This window comes from Nerophis ophidion, linkage group LG10, assembly GCF_033978795.1.
Source record: "Nerophis ophidion isolate RoL-2023_Sa linkage group LG10, RoL_Noph_v1.0, whole genome shotgun sequence".
NCBI classification, from domain to species: Eukaryota; Metazoa; Chordata; class Actinopteri; order Syngnathiformes; family Syngnathidae; genus Nerophis; species Nerophis ophidion.
Genome location: NC_084620.1, coordinates 31,772,757 through 31,795,879, shown reverse-complemented (window position 1 = coordinate 31,795,879; position 23,123 = coordinate 31,772,757). Strand labels below are relative to the sequence as shown.

General features: G+C 44.2%; 1 protein-coding gene across 5 annotated transcripts in view; it reads right to left on the bottom strand.

Annotated features, from left to right (window-relative positions):
* htr2cl1 (5-hydroxytryptamine (serotonin) receptor 2C, G protein-coupled-like 1) overlaps positions 1 to 23,123 on the bottom strand; it is a 225,008-nt gene that overhangs the window by 14,238 nt on the left and 187,647 nt on the right. For all 5 annotated transcript variants that reach the window (XM_061913502.1, XM_061913506.1, XM_061913504.1 and 2 more), the window contains one exon: positions 12,707 to 13,415. In XM_061913502.1, the coding sequence (XP_061769486.1) occupies positions 12,707 to 13,124 (418 nt within the window). In that variant the 5' untranslated portion in view covers positions 13,125 to 13,415. The remainder of the gene's footprint in view (positions 1 to 12,706; positions 13,416 to 23,123) is intronic.

The following is a 23,123-nucleotide window of genomic DNA, read 5'->3' as shown; positions in this document are numbered from 1 at the left end:
GAACCCTATAAAAGGCCTCGGAAAGTGGTTTGACAGCTCACTTACTGACAGGAACAACATCAGGACTCCTTGGTAAAATCAAAATATGGCACTACCAACATGGACTGTTACCAAGACTCATGTGGCTGTTGACAGTGTATGACATCCCTATGACACGCGTAGAAGGAGTGGAAAGAAAGATCAACAAGTACCTCAGAAAATGGCTGGGAATCCCTCCAATCTTCACATCAGTAGGCCTCTATATAAGATCAGGACAGCTCCAGCTTCCTTTGGTGGTGGAGGAATTAAAGGTAGCAAATTGCAGAGTCTTAATGACATACAGAGACACCCAGGACGAACAAGTCAGACACGCATGCGTCACTACAAGATCAGGATGCAAGTGGGCAGCTGACCCAACTGTTGCACAAGCTGAGAGAATATTGAGGCTACATGACATCATAGGGATGCTATGCACAGGAAGACAAGGTCTTGGAACTTCCCATGTCCAACATTGGAGTAAGGCACAACCCAGGGAAAGAAGAGCAATGGTCCAGGAGGAAGTGCGAAACCTGGAAGAGGAAGGTCATAAATTAAGAGCAGTGGAACTCGCGTCCCAGGGAGCCTGGACCAAATTGGACCTCCCTAAGAGAAAGATCACATGGGAAACTGGAACCATTCCGCATCTCTTTCTTGCTGAGGTCAGTGTATGACACACTCCCGACTCCAACAAACTTGCACAAATGGGGCATGAGAGGGGATCCACTATGCACTATGGGGCACATTCGGTCAGGGTGTAAAACAGCACTTACCCACGGGAGATACAGATGGCGTCATGACAAGGTGCTCATTACACTGGCTAACACCCTGGAGCAGCAGAAATCAAGAAACAGCAACCACAAGGGAAAACAAGAGCCATCCAATTTGTGAGGGAAGGAGAAAAGCAACCAACCACAGCAACATCAAGGAAGAGCCTATTGCAAATGGCACGGTCTTGGTATATGAAGGTAAATCTGGGAGGAAGGCTGCAGTTCCCCCAGGTTGTACAAACAACCCTGAGACTGAATGTGGTGCTGTGGTCTGAAGAGGCAAAGAATACATTCTCATTGAACTCACAGTCCCATTGGAAGAAGGTTGCGACCAAGCCGTTCAAAGGAAAAGTGCTAAATACCAGGACTTTTTAAATGACTGCAGGGGAAAAGGATGGCAGGCATGGCTGTTCCCGGTAGAGGTCAGCTGCAGAGGATTCCCTACCCAGTCAGTATGGAGAATGCTCACAGCCTTGAGAATAACAGGGAAGGAGAGAAAGACAGCCGCTTGCAGGATGGGGGAGGCCGCAGGGATAGCCTCTTGCTGGATATGGAGCAGGAGAGAAGAGATCAGCTGGAAGCCAGGAGGAGGAGATAGGCAGTGACTTGGCCATCACTGCCAGCCCACCAGTGGTAGGGTGTTACGGTTCAGGGTCGAAACACCCGATGACCGCTGGATACCGTCTGAAGATATCAGGTCCTCCTGGCCAAGGCTCCATTCACCAAAGGTGAATGAAGAAGAAAGCATCTCCGGATGTAATACAATCATATATATATGTGTGTGTGTGTGTGTGCGCGTGTGTGTGTGTGTGTGTGTGTGTATATGTATATATATATATATATATATATATATATATATATATATATATATATATATATATATATATATATATATATATATAATACACATATATACACGCGTTGGCTGTGATGGTGGGGGAGGATGCCGGACAGACCTGGCAGGCCCAAACGCATTGTGAGGGTTTGCTGGGAATGACTGGCAGAGTCTCCTGTCAGGGAGTTTCAATTCCCACCTCCTGAAGAACTTTGAACATGTGACGAGGGAGGCGCTGGAAAATAGTCCGAGTGGACGATGTTCCGTACCTCTATTGTTGAGGCGGCCGATTGGAGTTGTGGCCGCAAGGTGGTTGGTGCCTGTCGAGGCGGTAACCCTAGAACCCGTGAGGGATGCCGTCAAGCTGAAGAAAGAGTCCTATCGAGCTCTTTTGGCTCATAGGACTCCGGAAGCAGCGGACATGTACCAACATGCCAAGCGGTGTGCGGCTTCAGCGGTTGCAGAGACAAAAACTCAGACATGGGAGGAGTTCGGGGAAGCCATGGAAAATGACTTCCGACAGCTTCGAAGCGATTCTGGACCACCATCCACCGCCTCAGGAAAGGGAAGCTGTGCATTGTCAACACCCTGTATGGTGGGGATGGTGTTCTGCTGACCTCGACTGCAGATGTTGTGGATCGGTGGAGGGAATACTTTGAAGGCCTTCTCAATCCTACCAGCACGTCTTCCTATGAGGAAGCAGTGCCTGAGGACTCTGCGGTGGGCTCTCGTATTTCTGGGGCTGAGGTTGCCGAGGTAGTTAAAAAGCTCCTCGGTGGCAAGGCCCCGAGGGTGGATGAGATCCGCCCGGAGTTCCTTAAGGCTCTGGATGCAGTGGGGCTGTCATGGTTGACAAGACTCTGCAACATTGCGTAGACATCGGGAGCGGTACCTCTGGATTGGCAGACCGGGGTGGTGGTTCCTCTCTTTAAAAAGGGGAACCGGAGGGTGTGTTCCAACTATCGTGGGATCACACTCCTCAGCCTTCCTGGTAAGGTCTATTCAGGTGTACTGGAGAGGAGGCTACAACTGTGTACCCCGGGAAGTCCTGTGGGGAGTGCTCAGAGAGCATGGGGTAACGGACTATCTTATTGTGGCGGTCCGCTCCCTGTATGATCAGTGTCAGAGCTTGGTCCGCATCGCCGGCAGTGAGGGTTGGACTCCACCAAGGCTGCCCTTTGTCACAAATTTTGTTCATAACTTTTATGGACAGAATTTCTAGGCACAGTCAGGGCGTTGAGGGTATCTGGTTTGGTGGCTGCAGGATTAGATTTCTGCTATTTGCAGATGATGTGGTCCTGATGGCTTCATCTGGCCAAGATCTTCAGCTCTCATTGGATCGGTTCGCAGCCCAGTGTGAAGCGACTGGTATGAGAATCAGCACCTCTAAGTCCGAATCCATGGTTCTTGCCCGGAAAAGGGTAGAGTGCCATCTCCGGGTTGGGGAGGAGACCCTGCCCCAAGTGGAGGAGTTCAAGTACCTAGGAGTCTTGTTCACGAGTGAGGGAAGAGTGGATCGTGAGATCGACAGGCGGATCGGTGCGGCGTCTTCAGTAATGTTGATGCTGTATCTATCCGTTGTGGTGAAGAAGGAGCTGAGCCGGAAGGCAAAGCTCTCAATTTACCGGTCGATCTACGTTCCCATCCTCACTTATGGTCATGAGCTTTGGGTCATGACCGAAAGGAGAAGATCACGGGTACAAGCGGACGAAAAGGGTTTCCTCCGCCGGATGGCGGGGCTCTCCCTTAGAGATAGGGTGAGAAGCTCTGTCATCCGGGAGGAGCTCAAAGTAAAGCCGCTGCTCCTCCACATCGAGAGGAGCCAGATGAGGTGGTTTGGGCATCTGGTCAGGATGCCATCCAAACGCCTCCCTAGGGAGGTGTTTCGGGCACGTCCGACCAGTAGGAGGCCACGGGGAAGACCCAGGACTTGTGGGAAGACTATGTCTCCCGGCTGGCCTGGAAATGCCTCAGGATACCCTGGGAAGAGCTGTACGAAGTGGCTGGGGAGAGGGAAGTCTGGGCTTTCCTGCTTACGCTGCTGCCCCCGCGACCGACCTCGGATAAGCGGAAGAAGATGGATGGAGATATATATATATATATATATATATATATATATATATATATATATATATATATATATATATATATATATATATATATAAAATGGAGACGATAATTGCTTTTATTAATTATAAATTGGAGAAAATTATTTCATACTGGGAAAACTGGGTCAATTATGTCACGCCCTACAAGCCTGATTTTTTTTTTTCTCGAATTAGTGATCGCACTGTTAAAAAAAAAGAAGGAAAAAAAAGGTTACTCCCTATATGTTTATATAGATTTTTTTTTAAATTAATATTTACTATCTGTTCATATTTTATTTTATTACTCATTATTGGTATTGTTAATTTACTATTATTGTTTTAAATGTTATTTATTTAATTGATTTATCTGTAAATATTATTACTTTTTTGTTTTCTTGCTGCTTTTTTCTTTTTATTTCTGGTGGGGGGATGTTAGGGGTGGCATCGGGATATAAACAAAAAATATTTTGACATTTAGGGCAGACAATAGATATATGATGTAACGAATAGGAATATATGATAGTGGATGTCAATAAAAATTTTATGAAAAAAAAACTATGCATTTTCTTTGGTCAGTAAAAACGGACCATCGCACTTCTCTTTTTACGGTTTCACTACTATATTTTTCTAAAAGCATAACCTCAATATTTTTGGCTTGAAGTTAATGTTAAAATAAGTCCATGTAGTTCTTATATTTATTGCAGTGCAGTGTGTCTCTTGTTTTCTCTTATGTTGTGGAGATTGATTAAAGTATTTATCAAGCAGGACTTCCATTTCTGGGTTAAGGGTGCTAATAACAGATCGCTCATCTTGGCGCAACGATAGCATCAGCGTATTAATCAAGTTGACCAAATTTGGGCAAACAACTTTTTGATGCACTTCAACTGCTGCCTCATCAAAACATATGTTCAAATTGGGGAGCCACTTAATGCCAACAAGACTATCAGTGATCAGAAGAGTTTCATTAGGTCTTCAAAAAATTATGCAATTTGTTATTCTTATAACCAGAACTACCTGACGGTTTCCTCTACAACTGTTGCCTTCCTCAGAGGTTGTCACAGTTGTGGCCGAAACCGTCAGGTACGCAATTAAACACACAGGTCTGGCTATAAGAATAACACATTGTGACTGCTATCACCTATCAGCAGCTGCCTGGGCAATGCTAAGTGTAGATGAAGTGGTATATCGTCAACACCAATAAAACTCCACATGACATTAGTGAACAATAGGAATAGCAAAGGAGGCCACGCAATGCAAACAACACGTAGTGTTTACAGTACGGCTAATGGTTTTAGCTGCAAGTTGGCCATTTTGTTGAAAACAATTATGGATGCCTAGTTCGCATTAAGAGGAACAACCCAGGATGTGGCAAATTATTTTCCCTTAGTGGCGTATTATAGTGGCCAGGCAACGGCCACAAGAAAAACACTCGGAAGATCCGTGCACTAAATTAGTTGGATTTTTCAAATAGTTCGTTTTTTGGTATTTTCACCCCTACGTTTGAATTCCATGTGTCCATGCACACTATATAATGCGACTATTTGTCATGGTTTACCATGAATTGATTAACGTGGACCCCGACTTAAACAAGTTGAAGAACTTATTCGGGTGTTACCATTGATTGGTCAATTGTACAGAATATGTACTGTACTGTGCAATCTACTAATAAAAGTTTAAAACAATCAAAATGCCATGTGCCTCCCGTACATTGGGGGGTGCTAATTTCATTCTAGGGCGGTTAAATTAATTCCTTTTCCGGTTGACCTATGACATCACACTTGCCATCTTCGGATCCTTACAACTTGTTTTAACTGATGTCAGCTGTAACATTGACTCAGATTACAAATATTAAGTCTCTTAAGGCTATGTTTAAGGTAAATATTCCGGTTACCCTATGATGTCACAGTTGCCATCTTCGGATCCTTACAACTTGTTTTAACTGATGTCAGCAGTAACATTGACACAGATTACAAATATTACGTCTCTTATGGCTATGTTGATGTTAAATAGCAGACAGCATTAAAAAATGATCTTGGATTGTGCTGCGAACATGACTCTACTACCAAGTATGTATCGGTGCGGATGCAGTTCTGAAGCAAAGGAAGACCATTGGCAGAGTGTTTTCGAAGGAATTTTTGGATGAAGAATCATGGAAACAAAACTTTATTGTTTTGGAATTCATTCGAAAGGCTGTAGTTTGATGGAAGGAGGTTTACAGCCGAAGGAAAAGACTGTTTTGTCAAATTTTGTCAGGCAATAATACATTTGTACATTGAATTTTTTATTTTTTTTTCAATGAATGCCTCCAAACACTATTAAATTTATGTGCACGCAGAAATAACAGTTACAATTGTATGAAGCGTCTCAACAAGAAAGAGGTTGTAGCACACAAACATCGGACTAACGAGAGTCTTTTAAAATCTCATTAATACCACAGAAAAGGCAAACTGTAATTTTTTTGACACTGTGAAGGCTTAAATTTCAAACATGTAACGTTAAAATAAACACAGAGATAAAGTGTTTGTCTCACACGTAGTAATGCACTGTGGACAGAAGAAGCCCAGCAATGCAGGTTAAGCGAGCCTTGTGCGCCACCGCGAAGTGAATTGCCTTATACCACAACACCAGCGAAATAGTTTTTTCCAAGAAATATTCGGACATAGAAACACGGAAACAAAACTTTTGAATGTGTCTAAGTTTATCTTAAGGCATGTGGATTGATGGAAGGAAATTTAAATCCGAAGGAAACGGCAGTTCGTGCCCCGACTGATACTGTTCTAGATGAAGGTTGCTATTTTTCTAAACTATCTTGCCAGTTAGCTAAATTCCTAAGTAAAGCTAATTCTTTTTTTGTACCGTCAATGCACTTTAAAATGTTAAGTCCTTTTAATTTGTGAAGCAAATAAAGTCACTTTCCTTACAATTGTTGCTTATTTTTATTGAATATCTGCTTCCAGGTTAAATCCCGCACGTCGAGACTGACGCATGCGCCGTACAAAGGGTCTTCTGTGGCCGCATAACCCCCTCGAGAGTTTTGGTTTCCAATCGCAAAATCCCAATAACCGAACACTATCAGATTAAAGTGTTTACATGGGCTGTAGGAGGCTTATTCAGAGAGAAACTTTTGGACTAATTTAGTGCATGGACACATACTTACTGAGTACAGCAATCCACGGTAGAACACACTCAGGCCACAATATTGGCTGAAAAGATTGTTTTTTTTGTTTTATGTTTACAAGGCTCTTAAAAACATAGTTAGAAGGTTGTAAAGTTTTTTTATTCTCCAACTTTGAAAAAAATTGATTTCTTAATAGTCTTCCTGTTTCACATTTATTTACCACGGTCAGGCCTAGAACCAAAAAGCTGTGATAAGGGAGGGACTGTATTCATTTTATCCTCAATTTTCCGCACATCATTGCTATGTGTGCATATTTTCCAATAAGTAACAGTCTTCTACTTTCCTATTGGCTACAATGGCCCTTCGGAGTTGGGGTAAAAGTGGCCCACGGTACTTCAGTATTTACTTGACAGTGCCTAATTAGTATGCGTAAACACTTTCCTGTTGCTATATAAAGACATGAATGAGCAAAGGAATGAAGTTCAAAAGTGCTGTCGCCATATGGCCTGAAAAAAAAGTGCTGTCTATTGTTTTGAAGATGTCGTTGCGAGCACTGTAAAAATGATGAAGTCGGCCAGTTTTGGGCCCCATGCATGGAGTGAACATGGTGGACATACAAGGGTGAACAATTTGTGAGTTCAGAACTTATGACAGCTGCTACTAAAAGAAAAATGGCCCTTTTTTTTTTTGTCTTTTCAGAATTTTTCCTGTAACCTAGATTCCCTGTGTGAGGCAATAACTTACATGTCATACCATTTTATGTGTATTATAAATACTAAAAAAACTGTTAGTAAGAGGAGGCAAACAGTAATGGTACTGGGGATACCATTTTTTCCGCCATGAAACCCTCTAAAAATGTCATCCAAAAGCCTGCAACATAATTTTATGTAGTAACCCCTACATCCATGATCATATGTAATATTTACCGTATTTTGGGCATTTTAGGCATTACGGTAACTTCTTTCCTGGACATATTTATTCTACAGCTCGTATAGCAACAAAGGCTACGTCTGTCAATTCAATAATATAAACACTTTCTATGTTTGCAACCACAAATGGCACTTTTCATGAGCGCCTTGGAGCATTGTCATGTAGCACTACTGCTAAACGTTTTAAATAAAAAAACAGGGACTTACATTGTGCCGATGGGATGTTGTATCTTTCAGCACATGTTCTCCTTGAGCTGATAAATTCAGAATAATCCTAATTTTTAGATAACATCGCTAGAAATCATTTTTTTATGCTGCGTTACATTTTTCGAGAGCCAAGTAGTTTTGAGTTGGTAGCGTGTGGATTTTTAAAGTTGACCAACTTCTCGGCTTGGTGCCACAACCTTCTACTTTAATGATGAGATGCATGATTCGTAACCTCGCGTTATCTTTTCCAATTTAAATTCAAAACGGCAGCTCAAGCGTCTTCCATTTCTCCTTCTTTTTGTTTTTATCCTCTTCTTCTGCTTTTGCTGATTCTTCCTATTCTTTAGTGAGTAGCTAGCTAAAAGCTGGTTTCTTGCAAGTGGTCGGAGGAGCAGTGTGAGCAAGATGATGTGTCTATGGCAAAAAAGTAGTTCCTCTGTGTTGGCTCTTACAATAAAAATGTTGCCATGTCTTGGTTAATATGCAGGTCACAACATTTAAATGAAGTATTGTTGGTATTTTTGGATGTGTTTTAAAGGTGGAATAGATGTATTACATATACTTGCATTGATAACTAATAGTTTTTTACTACACAGAATGCAAAGAAAACATAAAGGTGTGGTCATGTCTCAGAAAGATATGGTGAATTATGATTGAAATTAATACAATAAAAAGTGCAGGTTTCCCCCGAAATATGATTCCTGCCATGCTAATGCACCAAATCCCTTGTGTGTTGTGTGCGGGAATAAACTTGTTGATCTGAAGTTTTTGATTTAAAGTATAAAATAAATTATCCACAACTTTCCACAATCATACTGCAGATGTTCTTGAATTTGACAAGCTTGCTGCAAGGCATCCATCCATCCATCCATCCATCATCTTCCGCTTATCCGAGGTCGGGTCGCGGGGGCAGCAGCCTAAGCAGGGAAGCCCAGACTTCCCTATCTCCAGCCACTTCGTCTAGCTCTTCCCGGGGGATCCCGAGGCGTTCCCAGGCCAGCCGGGAGACATAGTCTTTCCAACGGTTCCTGGGTCTTCCCCGTGGCCTCCTACCAGCTGGACGTGCCCTAAACACATCCCTAGGGAGGCGTTCGGGTGGCATCCTGACCAGATGCCCGAACCACCTCATCTGGCTCCTCTCGATGTGGAGGAGCAGCGGCTTTACGTTGAGCTCCTCCCGGATGGCAGAGCTTCTCACCCTATCTCTAAGGGAGAGCCCCGCCACCCGGCGGAGGAAACTCATTTCGGCCGCTTGTACCCGTGATCTTATCCTTTCGGTCATGACCCAAAGCTCATGACCATAGGTGAGGATGGGAACGTAGATCGACCGGTAAATTGAGAGCTTTGCCTTCCGGCTCAGCTCCTTCTTCACCACAACGGATCGATACAACGTCCGCATTACTGAAGACGCCGCACCGATCCGCCTGTCGATCTCACGATCCACTCTTCCCCCACTCGTGAACAAGACTCCTAGGTACTTGAACTCCTCCACTTGGGGCAGGGTCTCCTCCCCAACCCGGAGATGGCACTCCACCCTTTTCCGGGCGAGAACCATGGACTCGGACTTGGAGGTGCTGATTCTCATTCCAGTCGCTTCACACTCGGCTGCGAACCGATCCAGTGAGAGCTGAAGATCCCGGCCAGATGAAGCCATCAGGACTACATCATCTGCAAAAAGCAGAGACCTAATCCCGTGGCCACCAAACCGGAACCCCTCAACGCCTTGACTGCGCCTAGAAATTCTGTCCATAAAAGTTATGAACAGAATCGGTGACAAAGGACAGCCTTGGCGGAGTCCAACCTTCACTGGAAACGTGTCCGACTTACTGCCAGCAATGCGGACCAAGCTCTGACACTGATCATACAGGGAGCGGACTGCCACAATCAGACAGTCCGATACCCCATACTCTCTGAGCACTCCCCACAGGACTTCCCGAGGGACACGGTCGAATGCCTTCTCCAAGTCCACAAAGCACATGTAGACTGGTTGGGCAAACTCCCATGCACCCTCAATAACCCTGCCGAGAGTATAGAGCTGGTCCACAGTTCCACGACCAGGACGAAAACCACACTGTTCCTCCTGAATCCGAGGTTCGACTATCCGGCGAAGCCTCCTCTCCAGTACACCTGAATAAACCTTACCGGGAAGGCTGAGGAGTGTGATCCCACGATAGTTGGAACACACCCTCCGGTCCCCCTTCTTAAAGAGAGGGACCACCACCCCGGTCTGCCAATCCAGAGGTACCGCCCCCGATGTCCACGCGATGCTGCAGAGTCTTGTCAACCAAGACAGCCCCACAGCATCCAGAGCCTTAAGGAACTCCGGGCGGATCTCATCCACCCCCGGGGCCTTGCCGCCGAGGAGCTTTTTAACTACCTCAGCGACCTCAGCCCCAGAAATAGGAGAGTCCACTACAGATTCCCCAGGCACCGCTTCCTCAAAGAAAGACGTGTTGGTGGGATTGAGGAGGTCTTCGAAGTATTCCCTCCACCGATCCACAACATCCGCAGTCGAAGTCAGCAGAACACCATCCGCACCATACACGGTGTTGATAGTGCACTGCTTCCCCTTCCTGAGGCGCCGTATGGTGGTCCAGAATCGCTTCGAAGCCGTCCGGAAGTCGTTTTCCATGGCTTCCCCGAACTCTTCCCATGTCCGAGTTTTTGCCTCCGCGACCGCTAAAGCTGCACACCGCTTGGCCCGTCGGTACCCGTCCACTGCCTCCGGAGTCCTATGAGCCAAAAGAACCCGATAGGACTCCTTCTTCAGCTTGACGGCATCCCTCACTGCTGGTGTCCACCAACGGGTTCTGGGATTACCGCCACGACAGGCACCAACAACCTTGCGGCCACAGCTCCAATCAGCCGCCTCGACAATAGAGGTTCGGAACATGGTCCACTCGGACTCAATGTCCCGCACCTCCCTCGTGACATGTTCAAAGTTCTCCCGGAGGTGTGAATTGAAACTCTCTCTGACAGGAGACTCTGCCAGACGTTCCCAGCAGACCCTCACAATGCGCTTGGGCCTGCCAGGTCTGTCCGGCATCCTCCCCCACCATCGCAGCCAACTCACCACCAGGTGGTGATCGGTAGAAAGCTCCGCCCCTCTCTTCACCCGAGTGTCCAAAACATAAGGCCGCAAATCCGATGACACAACTACAAAGTCGATCATGGAGCTGCGGCCTAGGGTGTCCTGGTGCCAAGTGCACATATGGACACCCTTATGTTTGAACATGGTGTTTGTTATCGACAAACTGTGACGAGCACAAAAGTCTAATAACAAAACACCACTCGGGTTTAGATCCGGGCGACCATTCTTCCCAATCACGCCTCTCCAGGTTTCACTGTCGTTGCCAACATGAGCGTTGAAGTCTCCCAGTAGGACAAGGGAATCACCCGGAGGAGCACTTTCCAGTACTCCCTCGAGTGTACCCAAAAAGGGTGGGTATTCTGAACTGCTGTTTGGTGCGTAAGCACAAACAACAGTCAGGATCCGTCCCCCCACCCGAAGGCGAAGGGAAGCTACCCTCTCGTCCACTGGGTTGAACTCAAACGTACAGGCTTTGAGCCGGGGGGCAACCAGAATTGCCACCCCAGCCCGTCGCCTCTCACTGCCGGCAACGCCAGAGTGGAAGAGGGTCCAGTCCCTCTCGAGAGAACTGGTTCCAGAGCCCTTGCTGTGCGTCGAGGTGAGTCCGACTATATCCAGCCGGAACTTCTCTACCTCGCGCACTAGCTCAGGCTCCTTCTCCCCCAGTGAGGTGACGTTCCACGTCCCAAGAGCTAGCTTCTGTAGCCGAGGATCGGACCGCCAAGTGCCCTGCCTTCGGCTGCCGCCCAGCTCACAATGCACCCGACCTCTATGGCCCCTCCTATGAGTGGTGAGCCCATTGGAGGGATGACCCACGTTGCCTCTTCGGGCTGTGCCCGGCCGGGCCCCATGGGAACAGGCCCGACCACCAGGCGCTCGCCATCGTGCCCCAACTCCGGGCCTGGCTCCAGAGCGGGGCCCCGGTGACCCACGTCCGGGCGAGGGAAATCTGGGTTCATTTCGTTGTAATTCCATTGAAGTCTTTGAGCTGCTCTTTGTCTGATCACTCACCTAGGACCTGTTTGTCTTGGGAGACCCTACCAGGGGGCATGAAAACCCCCAGACAACATAGCTCCTAGGATCATTGGGACACGCAAACTCCTCTACCACGGTAAGGTAGCAGCTCAGAGAGGAGTGCTGCAAGGCAATGTTCTCACATTATATTGCTACAATGAACTGGAATGAAATCGCACGGGGATTGTCTTTTTTGATCTAATCTTGCGAGATGATGCAGCCATGTTGCACAAGGTATACGTAGTTATTTATACGACTGTGACACAAATCCTTGATTATTTACAGAACATGTCTTTAAAATAGCAGACAGCCATACAATGTCAGGGCAAAGGCACACCGTGCTACAGGCATAAAGATGTCACCAATAAATTTGAATTATTACATAATTTTCTGCAAATACAACTGAAAATGTCTTGTCGTGTGGATTTCCTCTGGCAAAAAATATTTAAGGGCGCCACTGCACAATTTTAGTTCACTTCTTTGGAGGTTTTGCATGTTGGAGACAGCTGGTGCTGGATATCAGGAGGAAAAGCTTGCATGAATATGACTGAACGTTCCTTGACTTCTAACACACATTTAAATATGAATTAAACATAACTAGACAGGATTTTACTTCCAAGCAAAGTGTTGGGAGACTCACCATATAGGATGTTGATAAGGGAGATGGGCATGACCAGGATGCCCACCAGCATGTCGGCCACTGCCAAGGACCTCAGAAAGAAATTGGTGGCGTTTTGGAGCTTCTTCTCCAGTGACACAGCCAGGATGACCAGGATGTTGCCGCCGACAGTCAGTGCAATGATGACCAGGATGAGCAGCGCCGGCCAGTTCTTCTCCTTCATGGCCAAGCTTGTGACGTCCTCTCGAGTCAGGTTGTCCACGCCCGCGCTCATGGCTGCCGCCGCGCCCACGCCCCCGAGTCCGGCCGCAATGACGAGGCTCTGGTTGAGCTCCATGGAGCTGTTTCCTGGCCAGGATGTCCATCCGGTGACATCCAGGGAGGAGGTGGCAGTGGTGGTGCCGAATCCACCAAGAGGGGCCCTTGCTGGACTGTCCATCTTGGAGGAGGGAGCTTTAACCTGTCGGAGGTTGCAGAGGGCAGGGCTCACTCTGCATCAAGGGAGATTGATTTAAAGAGTTGGGAAGGGTTTCTTCTACAAATGACTCTTAAAACAAAGACACATTGAGCTTCAGGAAAGGAAGGGAAGGGAGGACCAAGGCACTCCAGGTGTCTCTTAGTCACATCCACTTCTGGAAGGAAGCGATAGCTCCAGTCTCTCTGTTTTCGATCTTGGATGAGTCATGTTGATGGACATTGGATTTTGACCTTGTTGAGGTCTCGGGCTGATCTGGGGAAATAATTGATAAAAGGGTGTTAAAGAGTTTAATTGGGGTTGTTTTTTCCGCGAGCTGCTCATCTTCAGCATCATTATTCAAAATTCACTCAACCCTTTCTCATTTGAGCTTTGTCTCCTTCCGCCTCAAATGTTTGCTGATGGTTTCCTCTCGCCATCTATGCATCAATCTGCCCTCTTCTTGTTCTATTTCTTCTTTTTGCAAATAAGCTGCGCTACTCGAGAGTGCAAAAACCTTAAATGGAAACATAAATTACCGAATGAGTCAGCAGTGTTGATGCCGCAAGAATAACTACGTCCTCGACGTTCAACCTTACTGTGCAGATGGCTCAGTGATTTATTGCGTTCCCTCCTCAGCAACTTACCCAGGTTGTGGTGGTGGAGGAGGAGGATAGTAAACTCCAACGCTGCACCTACCAGAGGCAACACCTTCAGCGCCATCTGCGCTGCACTGAGGGGATTTCATGCCAAGTGAAACATCGGACGTAATCCTTGCTGCATAATCCCGACATTGAAAATTGTGTGTTCACCTGCAGAACCCGACTGACACCTAGTCTGAGGTACAAAATCAGACTGGATGACGCAAAGGAGAACATTCCTTCGATCGGGACTTCAACATCAACATTAGCCTATAAAAATTTGACTGATGGAGAAAACCTGTTATTTATGTACCTAAAGTGTACCTAATTCAAAGAGGTTCATCAGGTCTGTTTACTTCCGTACCTGACGGTTTCGGCTACAACTGTTGCCTTCCTTGTGATCGGCACGTGATGTTGCTGTGACGTGTCCAGTCAGCGGATTTAAACAGTTTTTGTCGCCATCTACAGTCCCACCTCTTCAGGACTGTGTCCCAGGTGTGGGAAAGTTGGTAAACCCCCTCGTCCTGGTCTGCTGGGAAAACCTCTGAGGAAGGCAATAGTTATAGCCAAAACCGTCAGGTTCTGAAGTAAACACACAGGTCTGGGTACAAGAATAAAGTTAAGTTAAAGTCCCAACTTCCTTACCTGACGGTTTTGGCTACAACTGTTGCCTTCCTTGTGATCGTCACGTGATGTTGCTGTGAAGTGTCTGGTCAACTAATTTAAACAGTTTTTGGCGCCATCTACAGTCCCACCTCTTCAGGACTGTGTCACAGGTGTGAGAAAGTTGGTACACCCCCTCATCCCAGGGCCTTGTGACAACCTCTGAGGAAGGCAACAGTTGTAGCCGGAAGTAAGCACACAGGTCTGGGTTTATGAATAAAGATAAGTTAAAGTCCCAACAATAGTCACACAAACACACACACACTAGTGTGGTGAAATTAACCTCTGCATTTGACCCATCCCCATGTTCACCCCCTGGGAGGTAAGAGGAGCATTGAGCAGCAGCGGTGGCCGCGCTCGGGAATCATTTCGATGTTTTAACCGCCAATTCCAACACTTGATGCAGGGAGGCAATGGATCCCATTTTTATAGTCTTTGGTATGATTCGGCTGGGGTTTGAACTCACGACCTTCCCGTCTCAGGGCAGACACTCTAACCACAAGGCCACTGAGCAGGTTACCCGTTAACAAATTGCAGTGTAGCTAATTGGCGTGTGAAAACACCTTACATTGGCCCCTATGAGAAGTTTAAGGAGCGAAGGGATTGACATTCCCGAACATCAACATCTCAAGTCTGAAAGCAGTCCCTGCATGCCATGGTTAACCGCATGCCTCATGTTTGCCGAATGAGCAGGATGTGGATACAAGAAAGCACAATCCCACCAAATTTATGACAGCCGGCTCATTAACCTTCCAGTTTCAGGGCGGACATTGTAACCACAAAGCCACTGAGCAGGTTACCTGTTAACAAATTGCAGTGTACCTAATTGGCGTGTGAAGACACCTTACATTGGCCCCTATGAGAAGTTTAAGGAGCGAAGGGATTGACATTCCTGAACATGAACATCACACACGAGATGTGATGAAATTACTCTGTGTTTGACCCACCTTTTTCAACCCCCCCTGGTGAGGGGAGCAGTGAGCAGCAGCGGTGGCCGCGCTCGGGAATCATTTTGGTGATTTAATACCCAATTCCAACCCTTGATGCTGAGTGCAAAGCAGGGAGGTAATGGGTCCCATTTTTATAGTCGGCCGGGGTTTGAACTCACGACCTACCGATCTCAGGGTGGACACTCTATAACCACACGGCCACTGAGCAGGTTGGGGATTGCTTGTGTAGAACTCAGAGCGTTCTATCTCTACGAAAGCATCTGTGAAGGAGGCTTACTCCAGTGTTGCAACTTGTTTGCACATATGTCTCGGACTGCAACAGGGTGTTCCCATAGTGTGAGGGTCTGCGAAAAGCAACCAGACGTCATTTACTGTATGCGTGGGTGTTTCAGGACGAAATGAGAACGTGTGCTACGAGAGATTAAAAAGCCAGCGATGACTGATGCAGAGGCCTGCAGCCAAGAGGGGATGTGGGGGTTGAGGGGGTTCTTCTCGGGTAGGCGCTTCGATGATTAGATGAGGAGGGTTGAAAAAAAAGTACACACACTGCAGCTTTTGTCTTTGGACTAATACGAAGTACAGCACTTGCAAGCCATGCAGGTTTTGTCCAATTTGTGTTCCGTCTAAATGTTGCTGTGTGTGACTGTGAGGTATCTGAAAAGACAAGAGTGGTTCGCGTTTCCTCAGAGTGTCACGGAGAAAGTATGAAATGTGGCGGGATGTGCGAGCAATGATGCGGATGAGCAGACGTGGAGAAAAGGTGATGTGAGATGACATGAACGCCAACATTAAAACGACAATGTGACATGGCGTGAGAAACATGACATTGAAGCGGCGGCTTGTCACGAGACCGGTAATGATGTCAGGTGAAATGCCAGAGAATGTGAGATGTGACAAAGTTGATATGGAAGCGACGACGCCGTAGGAAATGATGTTGTAAAACCAAGCATGTCAAACGGTTAAAGCAGTGGTTGTCAAATGGGGGTACGCGTACACCTGGGGGTACTTGAAGGTATGCCAAAGGGGTTTGTGAGATTTTTTTAAAATATTCTAAAAATAGCAACAATTCAAAAATACTTTATTTATTGAATAATACTTTTAACAAAATATGAATTTAAGTTCATAAACTGTGAAAAGAAATGCAACAATGAAATATTCAGTGTTGACAGCTAGATTTTTTTGTGGACATGTTCCATAAATATTGATGTTAAAGATGTATTTTTTTGTGAAGAAATGTTTAGAATTAAGTTCATGAATCCAGATGGATCTCTATTACAATCCCCAAAGAGGGCACTTTAAGTTGAGGATTACTTCTATGTGTAGAAATATTTATTTACAATTGAATCGTTTGTTTATTTTTCAACAAGTTTTTAGTTTTTTTATCTTTCCCCCGAAATAGTTCAAGAAAGACCACTACAAATGAGCAATATTTTGCACAATTTAATAAATCAGAAACTGATGACATAGTGCTGTATTTAATCCTTTATGTCTTTTTTTCAACCAAAAATGCTTTGCTCTGATTAGGGGGTGCTTTAATTAAAATAATGTTCACAGCGGGTACATCACTGAAAAAAGGTTGAGAAACCATTGGGTTAAAGTATTTAATCGTGATTTATCACAGTTTGTTCATGGTTAACTCGAGATTAGTCACGATTAAGGACAGATAGATTTTTCATCCTTTATTAGATGTACCCTAGACAGATCATTTTCAAGTTTTTATTACCATGACTGGACAACTATTTTTCTTTCGTGAAATGTTGTTTAAACAGCTCCATACAAAATAGACATAAGCAGGCTTTTAAGGACAATGACAAATTACCTGCACTGCGATGGTGTCCTCCTGGATATTGTAATTTGTAGGACTACACAATTTGTATTCCCTCCGTAGAAGAACTTGCATTCAGAGAAGAGCAAGACCCTGTTTAGATTCCAGCTTCGCACAGTTATAACACTAAATGTAGATTTTTACGTTCAGGGTTTGATTGTCAAATGTTCAGTAATGTAATCTGCGACATTTCTATGAATAGATGTTTTTTGATATTGTGTACATTACATGTTGTAAAAGATAATGGTCTTCATATAAACTATATTGCCAAATGTATTTGGCCACCTGCCTTGTATGAACTTCAAGTGCCATCCCAATCCTAACCCAAAGGGTTCAATATGATGTGGGTCCACTTTTTACAGCTATTACAGCTTCAACTCTTCAGGAAAGGCTGTCCACAAGGTTTTGGGGTGTGTTTATAGGAATTTTCGATAATTTTTCCAAAAGCGTATTGGTGAGGTCACACACTGTTGGTCGAGAAAGCCTGGCACTCAGTCTCCGTTCTAATTAATCCCAAAGGTGTTTTATCGGGTTCAGGTCAGGACTCTGTGCAGACCAGTCAAGTTCATCCAAACCAGACATCATTCATGTCTTTATGGACCTTGCTTTGTGCACTAGTGCAGTCATGTTGGAAGAGAAAGGGGCTCAATCCAAACTGTTCCCACAAAGTTGGGAGTATGGGATCATCCAAAATGTTTTAGTATCCTGGAGCATTCACAGTTCCTTTCACTGGAACTAAGGGGCAAAGCCAAACTCCCGAAAAACAACCCCAAACCATGACATGATTAACGTGGATTTCGGCTAAAACAAGTTGAAAAACTTATTTGGGTGCTACCATTTAGTAGTCAATTGTACGGAATATGTACTGTATCGTGCAATCTACCAATAAAAGTTTCAATCATCCATCCATCCATCTTCTTTTGCTTATCCGAGGTCGGGTCGAGGGGGCAGCAGCCTAAGCAAGGAAGTCTAGACTTTCCTCTCCCCAGCCACTTACTCCAGCTCTTCCTGGGGGATCCCGAGGTGTTCCCAGGCCAGCCGGGAGACATAGTCCTCCCAACGTGTCCTGGGTCTTCCCCGTGGCTTCCTACCAGTTGGACGGGCCCTAAACACCTCCCTAGGGAGGCGTTCGGGTGGCATCCTGACCAGATTCTCGAAACACCTCATCTGGCTCCTTTCGATGTTTCAATCAATCAAACTATAATTCCTCCTCCACCAAATTTTACACTCGGCACAATGCAGTCCAAAATGTACCCTTCTCCTGGCAACCTCCAAACTCAAACTTGTCCATCAGATTGCCAGATGGAAAAGCATGATTCATCACTCCAGAGAAAGCGTCTCCACTTCTAGAGTCCAGTGGCGACGTGCCACTTGATGTATGGCTTAGATGCATGAAACCCCATTCCATGAAGCTCTCTGTGTACTGTACGTGGGCAGATTGGAAGGTCTCATGAAGTTTGGAGCTCTGTAGCAACGGACTGTGCAGAAAGTTGGTGACCTTTTTGCTATATGCGCTTCAGTATCCGCTGACCCCTCTCTGTCAGTTTACGTGGCCTAGCACTTGGTGACCTACTTGCTGGTGTTCCCAAATTCTTCAATTTTCTTATAATAAAGCCAACAGTTGACTTTGGATTATTTAGGAGCAAAACCCAAAATGCGTCTACTTGGTCACATTTGGACAACACATAAAACAATGCCCAAAACAATTATTTTAGTTGTTTACCTTGTCAGCCCAAATCTAAACTGACATGACATAAAATTGATGTGAACGTACTTTTCGCAGCAATTTTCTAGGAGTCTGTTGAGTCTCTGTTTCGTAACCAACAACACAGGTTATCATATCATATCATATATGTGAGAATAATTTCGCCACACCTAGTGTGTGTGTGACAATCACTGGTACTTTAACTTAATTTTTAAAGTTTAGTTCAGTTTCAGTTTGTCGAACATACATACGATACAGTGTAATTTATCACATATTTCCAGTTATTTAATTACAGCACGTCTGAAAATGGGTAGGAAGAAGCAGAGCTTATTCAATTTGACCTCTTTTCATACAATAGCAATTTTATCGTATTTCTTTGTTCTCTGTGACAGAGCAGTGAACAAATAATTAATAGATAAATAATTTACCATAGTAAGTTAACACATCTAAAATACTTAAATAATCTTTGTCTCAAAAAAAAAAGGGAAAAAAAAAAGGGTTGAAGATCCATCCATCCATTTTCTACCGCTTATTCCCTTTCGGGGTCGCGGGGGGCGCTGGCGCCTATCTCAGCTACAATCGGGCGGAAGGCAGGGTACACCCTGGACAAGTCGCCACCTCGATGTTCATCATAATTCTTGTTCTGTGTACTTTGTGAACTCTTGTGGTGGGAACAGTCTCTTAAAGTGAATCATATTGGTGCTTTGTTTGATATCTTTGCTTCATCCATTCCATAATTTAATGTCACATACTGATATACTAAAGGTTTTAAGTGTAGTACGAGCATACACATGTTTTAAATTAGATTTTCCTCTAAGGTTAAATTTTTCCTCTTTTGTTGTTGTACAAACACGTTTCCATATGAGTTGGGAAATTGTGTTAGATGTAAATATAAATGGAATACAATGATTTGCAAATCCTTTTCAACCCATATTCAATTAAATGCCCTACAAAGACAAGATATTTGATGTTCAAACTCATAAACTCTATTTTAGTTTTTTTGCAAATAATAATTAACTTAGAATTTCATGGCTGCAACACGTGCCAAAGTAGTTGGGAACAGGGGTGGAGCTAGAGGGCAGGCTGGGGTAGCACTGGACCCCCCTGAAATCTGATTGGACCCCCCAGGTCCCACCCCAGATGATTGACATATCGCGGCACCGCACGTCTTGTCGGAAGGAGCCAGTTGCATTTTTAAATCAGTGAAGCCTATTGACTGCTAAGCCCCTCCCGTACAGTAGTTGGCGCTGTGTACCACAAAGCGTTGTGTTCATTAGGGGAGAAGAAGAATCGCCACTGAAGAAGAGGAAGATTTAAACTGGAGTCGCTTATCGTTGCTGGAGACCTCAGAGCCGGAGATCAACGAAGTTACAAAGAAAAAGAAGGATAACCTTCTCGTCATAAAGTAAGTTTTACGGTGGTGTCCTAATGAGTCACTGTTTAAAATAACTTTTGTAGATAGAAGTTTTTTTTTTTCTACAAGCAGAGAGCCACGGCATCAAGCAAACGTTAATGTTACATGTCATGGCGTCTTGCTTCCAACAGCCGCTAACGTCTCGTTTAATTCATTTGGGTCGCTATTTATATTTACGTGTTTCTCCAATGATTCTAGAGCAGTGGTTCTCAAATGGGGGTACTTGAAGGTATGCAAGGGGTACGTGAGATTTTTTGAAAATATTCTAAAAATAGCAACAATTCAAAAATCCTTTATAAATGTATTTATTGAATAATACTTCAACAAAATATGAATGTAAGTTCCTAAACTGTGAAAAGAAATGCAACAATGTGTTGACAGTTACATTTTTTGTGGACATGTTACATAAATATTGATGTTAAGGATTTCTTTTTTTGTGTGAAAAAATGTTTAGAACTAAGTTCATGAATCCAGATGGATCTCTATTACAATCCCCAAAGAGGGCACTTTAAGTTGATGATTACTTCTATGTGTAGAAATATGTATTTATAATTGAACACTTGTTTATATTTCAACAAGTTTTTAGTTATTTTTATATCTTTTTTTTTTCCAAAGAGTTCAAGAAAGACCACTACAAATGAGCAATATTTTGCACTCTTATACAATTTAATAAATCAGAAACTGATGACATAGTGCTGTATTTTACTTCTGTATCTATTTTTTTTTTTTAACCAAAAATGCTTTGCTCTGATTAGGTGGTACTTGAATTAAAAAAATGTTCACAGGGGGTACATCACTAAAAAAAGGTTGAGAACCACTGTTCTAGAGGAATGAACCTAGCGGAGAATCAGCCAGCCAGCGAGCTGTTTCATGCTCTGTTGTAACGTAACGTTCACATGGTAGTTAGCCTGCTGTCAACTAACTGAAAAGTCTGAATATTAAACTTCGGTCTACAGTGGTTTTTTTGCCCAGACATGTTTTAGGCTTGAAGTGGAGATTTAATAACACTGTGTGATTGTAAGTGATGCCTGGAGTAACGTTAACAAGACTGGCTTATTTTTTCATAGGGTCAGTTGAGAATGAAAAGGCAGGGGGAGAAGATTTATGACCTCTTTTTAAAAAGAAGCAAGTCAGGGTCAGGAAAAGATGAGGCAGACAAACAGCCAGGATTCAGGTCTGCCAGCAGTCCTGGCTGCTCCCATCCTGGGACGAGTCAGGAGGAGAGAGAATGTGATGCACACAGCCCATCATCACCAGGTCAGAGCATAGAAGCAGTCACATGCTCACTTAAGTAATTTTAAGTTACAGGGTTCCTACGCTAGTATGGAAAGTTTGGAATTTCTACATTTCCAGGTCTGTAGTAATATGGAAGATGGAAACAATTGTATGGAAATATATTTATACTTATCTGGGTTATTTTAAGATTAGTGGGTTAATTATTTTGCATACACTACCTATCAACAATCTTCTGGAGATAATTTGGTGACTTAATGGCATACAAATTCAATAATGATAACAAATGATTTCCATGATGAATTGCATAATTTATTCACATGATATACTCACCTCAAATGTCACAAATTATTGGATTCTTTTTTTAGATTATTTTTTTTACTGAGAAGTTTGGGGATTAGGGTCTGGAAATTTCAAATGTGTAGGAACCCCTAAGTTTATTTTTAGATATTTTGAAGTATAGGTTACTGATGTGTGTTGTTTTTTTGATGGTGGTTGTATGTTAATTTTGCTTACACTAATATTTTAATTTTTATACAATGTAGTTCCATTAGACAGAAGGAAAAGATGGCAGCTCCCTTCCTGGGACTAGTCGGGAGAGAGAACTCACAACACAGCACAGCCCATCTTCACCAGGTCAGAGCATGGACAGAAACAGTCACATGCTCAGTTCAGTAATTAAGTTGCCAAGCTGTGTTTTACATTTTCTGCATTGTTAATAAACTGCAAATTATATATACATACATCTCATCTCCTGTGTGCTTTTAGTATGTACATTTCAACATTTGCCACTCCGATAGCAATTGATAAGTCAAGAAAAAAATTGTTATAGTCTGTGGACCCCCTGAAATAGCCTTGGCCACCCCCTGGCCACCCCAAGGATTAAAGTCTAGCTCCGCCACTGGTTGGGAAAGAGCATGTTCACTACTGTGTTAAATCACCTTTTCTTTTAACAACACTCAATAAACGTTTGGGAACTGAGGAAACTAATTGTTGAAGCTTTGAAAGTGGAATTATTTCCCATTCTTGTTTTATGTAGAGCTTCAGTCGTTCAACAGTCGTATTTTCGCTTCATAATGTGGCACACATTTTCAATGGGAGACAGGTCTGGACTACAGGTGGGCCAGGAAAATACCTGCACTCTTTTTTTAGAAAGCCACGCTGTTGTAACACGTGCTGAATGTGTCTTGGCATTGTTTTGCTGAAATAAGCAAGGGCGTCCATGAAAAAGACGGCGCTTAGATGGCAGCATATGTTGTTCCAAAACCTGTATGTACCTTTCAACATTAATGGTGCCTTCATAGATGTGTAAGTTACCCATGCCTTGGGCACTAATGCACCCCCATACCATCACAGATGCTGGCTTTTGAACTTTGCGTCTAACAGTCTGGATGGTTCGCTTCCCCTTTGGTCCGGATGACACGGTGTTGAATATTTCCAAAAACAAATTGAAATGTGGACTTGTCAGACCACAGAAGACTTTTCCACTTTGCATCAGTCCATCTTAGATGATCTCGGGCCCAGAGAAGCCGGCGGCGTTTCTGGATGTTGTT